General features: G+C 45.5%; 1 protein-coding gene across 3 annotated transcripts in view; it reads left to right on the plus strand.

The window, feature by feature from the left end:
• The first annotated feature begins 7,688 nt into the window (after positions 1 to 7,688).
• Positions 7,689 to 14,525, plus strand: part of AIFM1 (apoptosis inducing factor mitochondria associated 1) — a 35,733-nt gene continuing 28,896 nt past the window's right edge. For 2 of the 3 annotated variants that reach the window (XM_040999799.1, XM_040999800.1), the window contains exon 1: positions 7,728 to 7,928. In XM_040999799.1, the coding sequence (XP_040855733.1) occupies positions 7,823 to 7,928 (106 nt within the window). In that variant the 5' untranslated portion in view covers positions 7,728 to 7,822. Of the gene's footprint in view, positions 7,929 to 14,525 lie in introns of all 3 variants that reach the window. The other variant, XM_040999798.1, reaches the window with a different exon arrangement.

Below are 14,525 nucleotides of genomic sequence, written 5' to 3' on the forward strand. Positions count from 1 at the left end.
GCCTGGGAAAGCAGTTGAGGACGTCCCAAAGCCTTGGGACCCTGCACACATGTGGGAGACCTGGAGGAGGTTCCTGGCTACTGGCTTTGGATTGGCTCAGCTCCGGCCGCTGCAGCAGCTTGGGGAGTGAATCATCAGATGAAGGATTTTCCTGTTTCTCCTCCTCTGTATATCTAACTTTGTAATAAAAATAAATCTTTTTTAAAATTAAAGAAATAAATTTCACCTAATTTTAGAATTGACATCTTCAATATTTATGCCTCAAAGCAGCGCTGCTTAAGCGATCACAAAACACCTGCGCTTCTGAACACTGAATGATTTTGCTTAGCAGGTAGGGAAACACCAGATCATTTTCACCAATCAAAGGCTACTGTTTCTTGGGTTAGATTTCCTAAAACAGGTCATTCCTTACCTCCATTCCATAATGTGCACGTGTGTGTGTGTGTGTGCATAACTTCATCATGTACATGATCAGGCCAAGGACCACCAGCATGGTGACATAGCAGGCTAAAGCCGCTATGAAGGAGCAGAGAGTGTCTGTGGACTAGAGGCATGTCACAAACCAAGAACACCTGGTGTGATGGCTTAATTTAATGCCACCAAGTCTCAGTGTTAACTCTTTGCTGTCTCACTCTGGTTGTAAACCCCAAGGGTATCTCCTCCTCTCTCCCTTAGTTCAAGTTGACTATGTTGTCCTTCCCTTTTGGCTTTCTTCAAGTTTAACATAGTGAAACCAATGCTGCAACATTTTGGAAGCCCCAGTCAGAGGGCAGTGCCATTCTGAGCTTCAGAGCCTGGCTCAGGAGTTAACCATGGCTAATTTTTTCTGTAGTAATGCCTGGCCACATGTAAAGGACCAGGTAGCCCGATTATCTCTTCATGGACATTACAAGTTTTCTAAATCCTCTGGGCACAGTCTATGAGTTCTGAATCACTTTAGCTACTAAATCTTTCCTTTTCACCGGTTTGCCTATCATGAAAATTCCCTCTACTGTTAAAACACTGGACCTACATATACTAGTAAAAATGTTATGGAGTGCAGCCAGTGATTACTCCTTCACCTTTCCTTGTATACTCTTCCCCCCAAGTCCTAATTCAGCCTGGATTTTGGATGCAGATGAGTCCAATTAGTCTTTTTTAGCCCAGTTCCTGTTCCTGCCCATCTCAATGAGCGCCAATTAACTCCTTAACTCACAACATTTGGGTATTCGTTCCTGCCCACCTGTGACTCACCTATCAATTGAGAGAAGGTATTGCATTGTTGTGTAACCCCTCCCCTCACAAGCCCCTTTGCACTCTCTTTCTGACCAGCTGTTTCCATTACTCTGGCACCTTGACTCTTGCCTGATCCAGGACAGGTAATCCCCTGAGCATGGCCCCTGTATACTTCTTTGATTGGACTTGTCATCTGCTATCTTAATATGTTCTATTATCACCAAGCTTGGTTAATAAAGACTCCTTAATAAAACCTTAGACATGTCTGGTGTGATCTCGTTCACACCCCGTAATAAAAACTTCAAGACATTCTGTTTGGAGTGGTCCATCCTACACACTTCAGATATTCCTTATAGCCCTCAGAGACAAACTTATTAAATGTACACATCACACCCTAAAAAGCCACAATATGACTCAAAAGTGTTTTTGTTGTTGTGCTTTGTGTTTCAGGCCAAATGTTTTCCTGAGACTCAGTTAAGCATCTTCTTACCTGTTCGATCAATCCTGACACCTCTGCCTGTAGCACCGGCATCCCATATGGGTGCAAGTTTATATCTCAGCACCTCCATTTCCTGTCCAGCTCTCTGCTTATGGCCTTGTAAAGCAATAGAGAATGACCCAAAGCCTTGGGGCCCTGCACCCATGTGGGAGACCTAGAGGAAGTTTCTGGCTCCTAGCTTCAGATCAGCTCAGCTCTGCTCATTGCAGCCATTTCATCATTTACCAGGGCATGAAGATATTTCTCTGTCTCTCCTCTTTTTGTAACTCTACTTTTCCAATAATAATAATAATAATAATAATAATGTTTTTAAAATAAGCTTTTTTTACTAGTTCAAATATAGCTGTCCTTATGCATACTTCCTCATATAGTATGTACTTTGTCATTTTTTTTTAATTGCCAGATCTTTTAGTTTGACAAACAGCATGGTACTTTCTGTAGGATGCATCACAATACTGGTTCTTTTTGACTTCCTATCACCTTTGTGAGGTTGGCAGGTGAAAACGGTCAACATGCTTCGTCACTGAAAGGTTACCTTTGGTGGTGTTGCAGGATTTTTGACTTCGAGTACACTAGTACTGTTTAGGCCTTGTTCATTAGGATAACAGCTATAAACAATAAAGCAATAAGATTATTAGACTTTAGTGATGTTTTCACATTTGTACCAATAGCAGTCTGTTAATATTTCATTATACTGGAACTAGCTAGCAGATTTAGTCACCAATACGATGAAAATAACTTGAAGAGAACTTAAAAAAAGTTGCTTTGACAAAGAATCAGATTTCAATTCCATTGCCCCAAAGATAAACATTTAGAAAATATCGTACACAATATGTTCAATTGTACCATACATCCTTTAAGAACTTGTTTTCTTCCTGTAAGACAAAATCTCACACGATGATTTTTGCAAATTAGAACATAAATAATTGACAATGTAAGAATACAAATAATTCCACAACGTGATACAGCTTCACGATTAAAAGCCAACTTGATCAATAAACATAACCACCAGCATATGCATTAGCAGTTTTTGAAACTTCACCAAGAATCTTTGTAATTATGCAAATGTTCATTCACTTTAATAGAATATACAAGCTCACACGCAGAATCTGTTCCTCCTTATAGCAAGCACCACTCTAGGTGTAAACACTGTAGGCCGGATCTGATCAGAGCTAGGATGGCACTATAAATCAGTAGATAGTTAAATTTCAAGACCAAACAGCAACGAAAGCAGCAGAAAACATTGCAAAAACACTGAGAACTCATCGCTGAAGCCAGTTGCAACGACACAGAAAAACTATGATTTAGCACATGAACAGAATGAAATACTAGTAGTCGGGGTCAGAGGGAACTGCAAAGGGAAGGAATCTCTCAGGCTACAAAGAGTTAATGAATTTTAAATTCTCCCTGGGGGTGCAAGAGTCTGGGGTCTGGCCCATTGTTAACCAGCAATATTCCCGTTGGTTCCCGAGATCAGTGACCAAGGAGAGACAAAATGAACTTCTACCTCCTGTTAGATCTCTAACAATTAAGCCTAAAATGAAACAATTAAAGCTAAAAGACAGAACAGGGAAGGGCCAAGGTAAAAACCAGCACAGCACAGCAGCATAGCTATGTAAAGAGGCCCATCCAGACTCTCTCCACTCTAAAGCTCAAAACTGGCAGCTAAGGCTTGGGTGCAGAAAAAGATCAGGCCCTTTTCTTTAGATTCTGGGGATCAAAGGAATCCCAATGCTTGAGGATAAATCCCAAGGGGGGTTGTGGTGGATGGCTTGCTTCCCATCTGAAGAGAGGATAAGAAAACAGAAGCGTCCCTCAGTTTCTATCTCTCCTGAGTTTAAGACGTCTCTTAAAACTCCTATTGCTAGCCCGTGGCGTCCAGCTGTACTCTGAAGACCACAGAAGTAGGGAGGAAGGTGGGAGTGAAGTCAGTACACTTGACTCACGTCGCTTGACCTCCCATGCCTTATGGGATGTGCCTCAGTTAGAACAGCATGTGCCAGGAGTGAAAAATCCGCTCCCGTTTCCTGCGCCATGCTAGACCTAGGCCTCAGCCTGGTGCAACACTCTGATGTCCTGAAGAACATATAAGTCAGAAGCAGCATGTGCCAAAAAATATCCCCTGCACCCTGATGCGTCTGGGACTTCTGCCGGACAAAATATGCTCTCCATTTGAAATTTGCTCTAACCTCGAGCTGACAAGCCTGACCTCAAACTTTTGCCTGATAGCATCCTATAGGCCTGTGTAACAATGTCCTTAACTAGAGCTGGAGGAGTACATGTGTTGACTCTGGCTTTCTGCTCACATTAGCGACTACACTGATTAAGAGCTAACCTGGAGGAACTGTCTCTGCTGACTGCCTTGTGAAGGAGTTAAGCACTTTCCAGTTAAGTTTCTTAGATCTCATCTATAGTGGGGCCTAGAAAGAAACTCTGCCTGCCTTTTCCTTTTCCCCATCACAGACCAATTGATATTCAGCACATACTAACCAGTAAAAGAAAACCCAAAAACTGAATCCATAGAGAATGAGGAGACTTAGTGAGAAAAAGCTTTTGGAGAAGATATCAGAAAAGGTAACGGAGGACTCGTCAGTGCCTGAGGCTGTTTGGGAATTGAGGCACGCAGCCCAGGGCTCGTGGCCTCGCCATGTGATGACTGAGTCCCCGTAGAAGGAAGAAAAGAGTGCATATTTCAGCCCGACACCCTGACAGGCTGTCGGAGTCCGGGGTACAGTCCAGAGGCCTTTCGAAAAGCATCAGGGAGTGGCCCTGACCAGAATTTCTGAGGCGCCCTTAGACTTCTCCCAGTCTCACACGACGGGCTTAGTCCGCGAAAGGAAACTGAGTCTGGACAAAACCGACATTCCTGGAGCCGAGGAGAGAGAAGAGAAAGATAGAACCCCCACTTCCGTAGACTGAGCACCCAGGTGCCTTTCCCAGGAGAAGCGCTTCACGGTCCTCTGCTCACTGGAGGCCTAGGGTGAGGCTGACTGGCTTTGAGGGAACGTCAGGGGGTGCCCTGACCAGATCCCCTACTCGTCCACGCCTTCTCCCACATCCTCCACGAGAGGCCAGTCCGCCAGAGCGGTGTTTCACGGCACCTTGCCCACTGGGCTTTTTAGGGACTGAGGTCAGCCGACGGGCTTTCAGGGAACATCAGGGGGTGCCCTGACCAGATCCCCTACTCGTCCAGGCCTAACCCCAACATCCTTCCTTAGGCGCCGATCCACAGAAGCGAGAGGAGCCGTTTCCCAGCGCCTTGCCCACTGGGCATTTCTGGGAACCAGGGTCAGCCGATGGGCTTTCGGAGAACACCAGAGTGCCCTGGTCAGATCCCCTATTTACCCAGGCTTTCCCTGTCGTTCTTGCGGCACTGATCTACGGGAAGTGGGAAGCAAGGAGAGATCAGAAAAGTGTCCCAGCTCCAGGGGATCAATTTAGCCAAACTCAGCAAGCCTCGCCCCTGAGTCTTAAGACCGGCAGCCGCGCTAGACGCATTTAACTGGCTGACAGGGACCCGGTGTTTCTTTTTCTGAGAGTTACTAATTGTGGAGAGCTAGTGTCTCCGAAAAACAGGATAGAGAGTCCGCTTTGCTCACCGTCCGACGAGGTGGATGTCTGGAGGCTGGCTGGAGATGAACTCTTGCTGGTAGAATCCGAGTCACACGGCACCAAAACTGTTGCAGGAATTTTGACTCCGAGTATGGCAGCAACCTCAAATTCTTGTCTCGCAGGAAAGAAGAATTTTCATGCGGACACAGTTTAGTTTTAAAGCAAGATTTATTAGAAAGGCTGAGAAGAGAAGACTCCCGTCCTAGCGACGGGAGGGGGTGTTGTGCCGGTTTTTTGAAACCCCCAGATAATCATCAAGTCTGAAGTTGGTGCTGAGGCAAAAAGGTGGTTTATTCAGGTTAGCCTAGGTCTCCCAGCGACCTCCCCCAGCCCAGCATGGCTGGGCGGGGGAGGGGCAGCCGCAGCCGAGGCTGCAAGGATCCATAAGGAGGACAAAAGAAGCGCGAGCCAGAAGAGCCAAGGGAAGGGCCGAGAGCCCAAGCCCCCCAGTTCTTATACACTTCAGGCTATTAATTATACAGTCATGACTTAGCAGGCTTCTATTGGTGGGTTTGAAACAAGCAATTTTCAAAAAGTACAAATCGATGAGCTATTGGGCTGTGAATCTTATCAAACACCAGGTACCTCCTTCCTGAGGAGTGGTCTGCCTAGGTGACCTGCCAGGTGTCAAGTAGACTATCAGGCCTGAAGTTCACACAGCCCCCAGCCAAGCCATTAAGGCAGAATCACAAAAGGCAGAAAATGCCTAGGTTCTTCAGGGGTTTTGAGATAGAAAAGACCCTTACCCCCTGCCATAGTGGCAGGAGGAAGAGTAAAAAAGACCTTAGTGCTCTGCCATAGTGGCAGGAGGAAAATGAGACCCCCTATGAATGGTGGGGAATGCACCTTTTAAAGGTTTCCCTCAAAGATGTTTCTCCATGAACAAAGAAAATTCCTGGTTTCCATGGTACCTGGCCTTGGGACAAAAGGCCACAGAGGTGCCAGACATAGGACATTCCAGGCCTTAGGCAGATGTGTATTACTTCTTCCTGCCCTCCTTTCAATGACAAAGATATCAGCCTGAGGCCCTCCCACAATGGCCAGAGGTAGTGGCCATTACTTCAGGTGGGGAATTGATATGCTAATAGCATTCTTGTCCCTTGGAAGAGATGTGCCCTGGTGAATCCAAGACATGGTGGGGAAATTCTCTTTTACTTGGGTACCCAGAATACCCTGACTGCCTACTACCCACTCTAACTCCTTTCTCAGTGGCAACGCAGCTAGTGTCTGCAGTGTCAATCCTGCTCCTCCACTGTGTGGGTTTCAATACCCACCCTTGAGAGCGAGCTCAAACAACAGCTCTTTCCTGATGAGCTTTTGATCTTCCTCAGTGACTCCATACTCTTCTCTCTGGCTCTGGCAGCAGGTCACATACTAGCCCACATTTAAGTGACAGGTATCCTGTCATCTCCCCAACAAGACAGCAGCCGCATGCTATATTTTTCATAGCCGCCAGAGCCTCTTTCAGTCCAAACATCCATTGCTGAAAAAATAAATTTAAAAACTTGTTTAGTGAATACATAACCCCAATCTTTGGGAATGTCATGTATGTGTCACATGCTGCACACTGACAAAAAATGATTCGCAATCCAGCTTGTATTTCGCACCTTTTTCTACTCAGCAGCTCATCCAGCTGCTCCCACAATTGTGAAAGCCCTCCTTTAGACGCCTCGTACAAAGTCTGCGAAGCTCCAAGTGTGAGTTTTTTCGCCAGCATCCTGCTCTTTCAAGCACAGAAGCTTGAACAGCAGGACCTGCCGCAGTGCCTGGCGAGGAGCATCTAGGCCACAGAATTACATAACGTAAAAGGGAAACGACAGCAGAGTGCGCGGCACGAGACCGTCGGGGTGGGAGAGTGTCCTGTGCCTTGTAAAAGACGGAAGTACACGCCAGATTTGAGAAGTCAGGTGGCCCAGCCAAGCAAAGTGGACTCTGGGAAGAGAATCCAAAAGGCTTAAGAGTCTTGTGACCTTAAAAAGGACGGCGTACGGTGTGAAGCGCTATCAGTGGTTCCCGTTACACACAGCGCTACAACCCCAGCCACAACCACTGAGAAAAGCGGCTCTAGGAATCAGTTCAGACACCTTCCCAACCCAGCCATCCAAGCCGCCGCCACCGACTCGCGGAAACGCTACTCCCAGCTACGGGGCGCGCGAGCGCGCAGGCGCACAGCCGAATCGCGGCGGGGGAGGATAGGGGGTATCTGTGTACAGGCGGGCAGCTAGCCGCATGCGCAAACCGTCTCTGCAAGTAGCCCAATCGCAATGTGGCGCCGAGTGAGACGCTTGCGCAGTAGGCCTCCGCTCGCGAGCCCCCCCCCGCCCAAGCTCTAGCCAGCTGTCCTTGCTGTCCAATGCCCACCCGGGACTGGGAGGAGGAGCTTGCGTAGTGTGCGTGTGGAAGGCGGGGGCGCGGGGCCGGCGCCGTGGTGTGTGACCCATCTGTCGGTGCGTAAGAAGAAAGGGAAGGAGGAGGGCCCGAGTAGCGGTGGCCGAAATGTTCCGGTGTGGAGGCCTGGCGGCGGGGGCTTTGAAGCAGAAGTTGGTGCCCTTGGTGCGGACAGTGTGCGTCCGAAGCCCGAGGCAGAGGAACCGGCTCGCAGGTGACTGACACATCCCACGTTAACCCCCACCTGGATGGCCAAGGGCTTGAGCGCCATAGGCTCCCCTATGCCTCCCAGGGCTTCCTCCCCCTCCCACCCCTGAATAACTTAAAACGGTCACTTTCGTGGGAATTTCGAATCCGCAGGATTCAGACCCTGAGTTTTATAAGTAGAGGAATCGGCTCGGTCCCGCCGACCTGACCTTCAAGCAATTTGAACCCAGTAGTAGGCTTAAGGCCTCTCGGTGCTGTACAGTGATACTAGAACCGCTGGCCATCTTCTATGGTCGTGGCCTCCCTGCCAGACGCACCGGGCCTCTTTTGCGCCACGTGGTCGGGTAGACTAAGCCATTTGCCTTTCGGGAGACTTTGAATAGGACCATTAAGCCCTATGCCTAACTTTTCGTATGTAATTGAGGATATTACCCGTGCTCCACTTTGCAAACATCAGAGGTGATTTGAGTGCCTCCTGCAACCATCGCTGCAGGCGATTGGGCGCCAGATTCTGAGAAAGAATGGTGCAGAATTCATTTTGAGATTCCCGCTCCCTGTCAATTCTTTGTGGGCTTTCAAGCTTTCAAGGAGAGACACTGCAGCATACGTTGAATTGAATCTGCTCCTCCCCTCTCTCCATGAAGTTGCAACATCAAACTTTTAGAGCTGGAAGGTTATTTTGTGGTAAAGTTCAACCCACTCCTTTTATAGGTAATAAACAGACACAGAGAGGTAAAATGACTTGCTCAAGGTCACATAGTTAATTAATAGGTTGGGCCCTGGCTAGTTTGTCTCTAGCCGCTTAATCCCCTTGCTACAACTCCACATTGCTACCCAAAGTTCGACCTCAAAAAAAGTTAACAGTGAACTCTGTTCCCTTCCTCATAATTATCATGTTGTTCCTCCAGTTAACCACAAATTTCTCCGAACATGGCTGCTTTTTAAATTTATTTATTTGTTTGAAAGAGATACAGAGAGAGGCAGAGAAACATAGTTTCTGCCTTCTGATTCACTCCCCAAATGGTTGCTAGCGTAGGAAGGGGTGAGGCCAAAGCCAGGAACCTTGAACACCATCTGTGTCTCCCACGTGGCTGGCAGGGCTCCAAGTACTTGGGCAGTCTTCAGCTTTCCCAGGCCAGGCCACAAGCAGGGAGCTGAACCAAAGGTGGGACAGCTGGGACTAGAACCTGTTATCGTATGAGATGCTAGTGTAACATGTGGTGACTTCACCATCTGTATCACACCCCTGGCCCAGAGCCTGCTTCTTTTTCAATTGACACAGTTTAACAGGGATAATGGATGATCCACCTGTATGATATGATTTTTAAAATCAATAATCTGGGCCTGGTGCGGTGGCCTAGCAGCTAAAGTCCTTGCCTTGGACATGCCAGGAGCCCATATGGGTGCCGGTTCTAATCCCGGCAGCTCCACTTCCCATCCAGCTCCCTGCTTGTGGCCTGGGAAGGCAGTCAAGGACGGCTCAAAGCCTTGGGACCCTGCACCCGTGTGGGAGACCTGGAGGAAGTTCCTGGCTCCTGGCTTTGGATCGGCGCAGCACCGGCTGTTGAGGTCACTTGGGGAGTGAAACATCGGATGAAAGATCTTCCTCTGTCTCTCCTCCTCTCTGTATAGCTGACTTTGCAATAGAAATAAATCTTTAAAAAAAAATCAGTAAACTTTGAATGTCTACCATAGGACATTTGCATTTGTAGCTTTAGAAGTTACCCTTGAGATATGTAAGGTGTGGAGACAACTTATGGGTGCTTTAGAAATAGAAAAAATTTACTTTGGACTGTTAGGGCCTTGAAAGTGTATATATGAGCAGTTTTTCCTGTTTCTGTGGATCCAAAAAATGTTTCCTTGCAACTATATGAGTTATGTCATAGAACATAAAACACCTCCTCCCTGCTTTTAAACTGATGTCCCCAGTTTGAGCTGCAGCACAGTGCATTAAGCCACTGTCTGCAGTGCTGCTGTCCCATGTGAATGCTGATTTGAGTGACACCTGCGTCATTTCTCATCCAGATCCCTGCTAATGTTCCTGGGAAAGCAGCAGAAGATGGCCCAGGTGCTTGGGCCCCTGCACCCATGTGGAAGGTCCAAAAGAAGTTCCTGGCTGCTAGCTTTGACCTCAGTAAACCTTGACCATGTGACCATTTGGGGTGTGAACCAGAGGATGGAAGATATTCTCTCTCTCTCTCTCTCCTCCACCTTTCAAATAACTGATGACATCAGTAGAGGTCACCTATGTAGGTTTTTACTGCATTGAAATGATAGTTGCTTTGTGCAAGCTGCATAGAACTTTACAGAGAAATTGAGATAGCCAGAAATTTTTCATTCATACTGGCCTTTAGAGCATATGTGCTCATTTTGCTTAAGGTTCAGAACTTTTTAAAAAATATATTTATTTTTTATTGAAAAGGCAGAGTTACAGAAAGGAGAGTCAGAGATGTTCTGTCTGCTGGTTCATTCCCCAGGTGCCGCAGTGGTGGTAGCTGGGCCTATCTGAAGCCAGGAGCTTCATCCAGGTTGCACATGGTTGCAGGGTTCCGAGGACTGAGCCATCCTCCAGTGCTTTCCCAAGCCATAAGCACGGAGCTGGATTGAAAGTAGAGCACCAGGGATGCAAACTTGTGCCCGTAGTGTATGCAGGCACAATGGCACCGGCCCCAAGACTCAGAACTTTTACCAGCATTTTGAAGTCTCACTAAAAATCTCATCAAATTAATATGCATTTGCAAAGCTAAATTGATTAGAAATTTTAACCTGGTTAGTGATATTCAAACTACAGAAAAATACCAGCTCTTTTTTTCCCCCGTTGCATGGCTTTGTTGAAGGTACTGTAGAAAATATTCAGCCTCCGTAACATATCTATCCATTGCTCTGTATACAGTTACATGTTTGTTCTTTGGCCTTGCACCAACATATAGCAAAGGTTGCCTTTAATTTTCATCAGAAATAATGGTAGTCTCATTTCAGAAATGAACTCCATTATCTGACTTGATTACTAGTCACTTTTCATCCGATTTCCTTTTCGCATAGCAGCTGTCATATGTTTTTGCAGAGATGGGAAAGAGGCAATGTTCATACATTGTTTTCCCTCCCTGACACCCCCAGTTGTTTGCTAGGATGTTGGCACACCTGCCTCGAAGTTGTCTCATCCACATCTGTCACCATTGTCAAGTTTATTTCATATCATTGTAGCTGCTAGTTAATTTGTTTGGATTCTCTGCCTCCTTCCAGAAACGATCCAAGCTGACTAATAGGCACCACTCTCTGGGTGCATTCAGCACTGAGGAACAGATAGGTTAGCTAATAGAGCTTTATCTGTTCCATAATATCTTATTTGGTCACTAAACATCACTCTGCCCATTTTCCAGACTGAGCACTGACTCCCTGAACTGGGATTCAAATGTTGGAACAATTTTTTCTTTGAAATCCTTCTCACTTTTGTAAAGATATCTATCTATCTTGTATTTGAAAGGCAGAGTTAAAGAGAGGGAAAGACATAGATCTTCCATCTGCTGGTTTACTCCCCAGATGGCCACAACAGCCAGGGCTGGGTTAAACCAAAGACAGGAGCCAGGAGATTCCTCCAGGTCTTCCTCATGGGTGGCAAGGGCCCAGACACTTAGACCATCCTCCTCTGCTGTACCTGCTCATTCATCGGGAGCTGGACTGGAAATGGAGCAGCCAGGAATTATATAGGATGTTAGTGCTCAGGCAGCTACTGAACCTGCTATGCCCCATTGCTGGCCCTACCTTTTCACTATTTTTTTTTTTAAAGATTTTACTTATTTTTACTGCAACGTCAGATATACAGAGAAGAGGAGAGACAAAGAGGAAGATCTTCCCTCCAATGTTTCACTCCCCCACGTGACCGCAAAGGCCGGAGCTTAGCCGATCTGAAGCCAGGAGCCAGGAACTTCTTCCAGGTCTCCCATTTGAGTGCAGGGTCCCAAGGCGTCCTTGACTGCTTTCCCAGGCCACAGGCAGGGAGCTGGATGGGAAGTGGAGCTGCCGGGATTAGAACCGGCACCCATATGGGCTCCTGGCATGTTCAAGGCAAGGACTTTAGGCACTAGGCCACGGTGCCGAGTCCTCACTTTTTTTTTTTTTCCAAAAGGGAATTTAAGTCTCCTTGTGGACATGGATACAGAGTTTGTAGACACTGCCAAATGGCACCCCTTTTTTTTTAAGCTTAGAAAATGAGTCTTCCTCCTACTCTTTCTACTTAAGGCATTTCAGAAGAAAAACTTTGGCAAATCATCCCTTTGTGTAGTCAGTTAACAAGCAAGATTTTCTAGAAATGTTTAACTTTTTGACACCTTTGCTACACATCTTCATATTCTAGATTGTTTCCAAAAGTTCTGTGACCATATGTATCCATATCCAATGCAGACCTGTTGCAGACTCTCCACGAAGAATCCTGGGATCTGTGTTTCAGGAAGCCCCTTGGTGGGATTCATTGATCAGGCAGGTTTGGGAATGCCTACCCTTTCCCTGTCTGTTCCTCTGGCCTAAGGATGCAGAGACCAAATGGAGTGACCTTGAGTCGCTTGCAAATTTGTGTCACACCCATTTTCATATTATAAGAAAATGAGTCGGGTACAAATTCTACCCTCACTGACTGGGATATTACCTAAGGACAAGCATTACGTCCTGTGTGTCATATATGTTCCCCCAACATCTTGCACAATCTGTGGCTCATGGAGAATTCTCAATAACTGAACGCTAGGACTGCGAAGGACTTTGCAGAATAGAGTTCAGTTTCTTTTGCTATCATCTGAATTGTTTTTCCCTTTGCACTTTTTCATTAGAGGGATTCATACTACACTACAGTTATTTAGACTTTCATTCTTCCAAAATTCCAGCATTGAGCTACATAAACAAAAAAGCTAGTTAGGTTAAATAATGTTGAGGTTTTTATTATTATTATTATACAGAAGCATCTGACTGCAATGGACCAAATAGGCTTATCTTGTTCTATATTTTATCTCTATTGAAAAAAATTGATTTGACACTAAGGAAGCAGTTTTCAAAAGCATGTAGGCTTCCTAACCATTTGGGATTCCTAGATGGCTCATTTATGTGGAAAATACTTTGTGAGAATGTGAAAAGAGAGGTTATGAAACCTGCAAAAATGTGCTTGCTGATATAGATACTGTTCCAGTGTTAATCTGTAGCAGTTAATGTCACTAATTTATTACTAAGCAACCTGAAACAAATGGGATTCAGCAAAAACTCTGCAAATACAATGCTCAGTCAGTATCAATAGAATTGAAAAGAATTTCTGTTCCCTTCCTTAACTCCTTAATTCCACAAGTAGATTTTGAGCAGATACCAACTATGGACCAGATGCTGTGACCCAGAGCAAATGGCCTCATTGAGAGGTAAATCGCAGGCGTGAAGGAGAAGCCTCAGACTGTGTGTGCCAGCTGGGCCGACTGTGGAAAATCTACAACAAATCTACTGGTGCAGTGCATGGGGAGTCAGGGAGGCAGTTGGCTTTCCCTCACATTGGAATGACAAGTGCAAAGGCAGGTTTCAGTCACAATGCAAACATTTCTATCATTCGGAAGCTATGAGGAAAAAGGTGTGAGAGTAATCTGTTGGGTAAAAACTGAAGGAGAAATATGGGCAGCAATACAGTGTTTATCTTAGTACCATTTATAAAGTTAACTCGGGGATGTAAAAGTGGCCTTTTCATAAAAGTGTCTTAACCTTTCTTTTCTAGGTGTAATTTAAATGTTAACCAATTTATTTTTTAAAATTTATTTACTTTTAAATATTTTTTTTTTCTTGAGGGTGAAGCAAAAGCTGCTGAACTTTTCTGACATCCACACTTTGTTTTGTCAGTTTATAAAAAGCAAGCAAAAAAAGTATAAACACATCAGTATTGAGTTAAGACAACGTTGTTATGATGTTTATATTTTAAGATCTAGGCACAGTAGCCTAGTGGCTAAAGTCCTCGCCTTGCATGCACCAGGATCCCTTATGGCCATCAGTTCGTATCCCTGCTGCTCCACTTCCCATCCAGCTCCCTGCTTGTGGTCTGGGAAAGCAGAGGAGGACGGCCCAAAGCCTTGGAACCCTGCACCTGCATGGGAGACCCAGAGGAAGCTCAGATCAGTTTAGCTCTGGCATTTGTGGCTGTTTGGGGAGTGAACCAGTGAATGTAAGGTCTTTCTCGCTGTTTCTCATTCTCTCTTTTAACCTTTCCAATAAAAAAATAAATAAGTCTTTTTTTTTTTGAAAAAAAGAAGATCTAACAGGATACAAAGAGTTTTATGTAAAATGTTTTTGGTGTTTATTTTCAGTAAAATGGATCCAGGAGGTAAAGGTGGAGAACAGACTGAGTTCGCCAAACTACATAACCGCATGGAACTTTCTCTAATTTCATTTTCTAAACTCTGAGAGTTACTAGTTCATTCTTCTGATTCTTAAAACGTTTTTATGGCCTTCTGAAGATCTTCTAGTCAGATTGAAATAAGCCTCTCCCCCTTTCATATTTATCTCACCATTTGTTGTTATGTCCACATATTAACCATTTTATTTCTTGTGATAATGAAGGATTCTAAAGCAGGTAAGAAACGACAATAAG

Source organism: Ochotona curzoniae, unplaced genomic scaffold, assembly GCF_017591425.1.
Source record: "Ochotona curzoniae isolate NIBS_2020 unplaced genomic scaffold, NIBS_Ocur_1.0 scaffold_1852, whole genome shotgun sequence".
Classification (NCBI taxonomy): Eukaryota; Metazoa; Chordata; class Mammalia; order Lagomorpha; family Ochotonidae; genus Ochotona; species Ochotona curzoniae.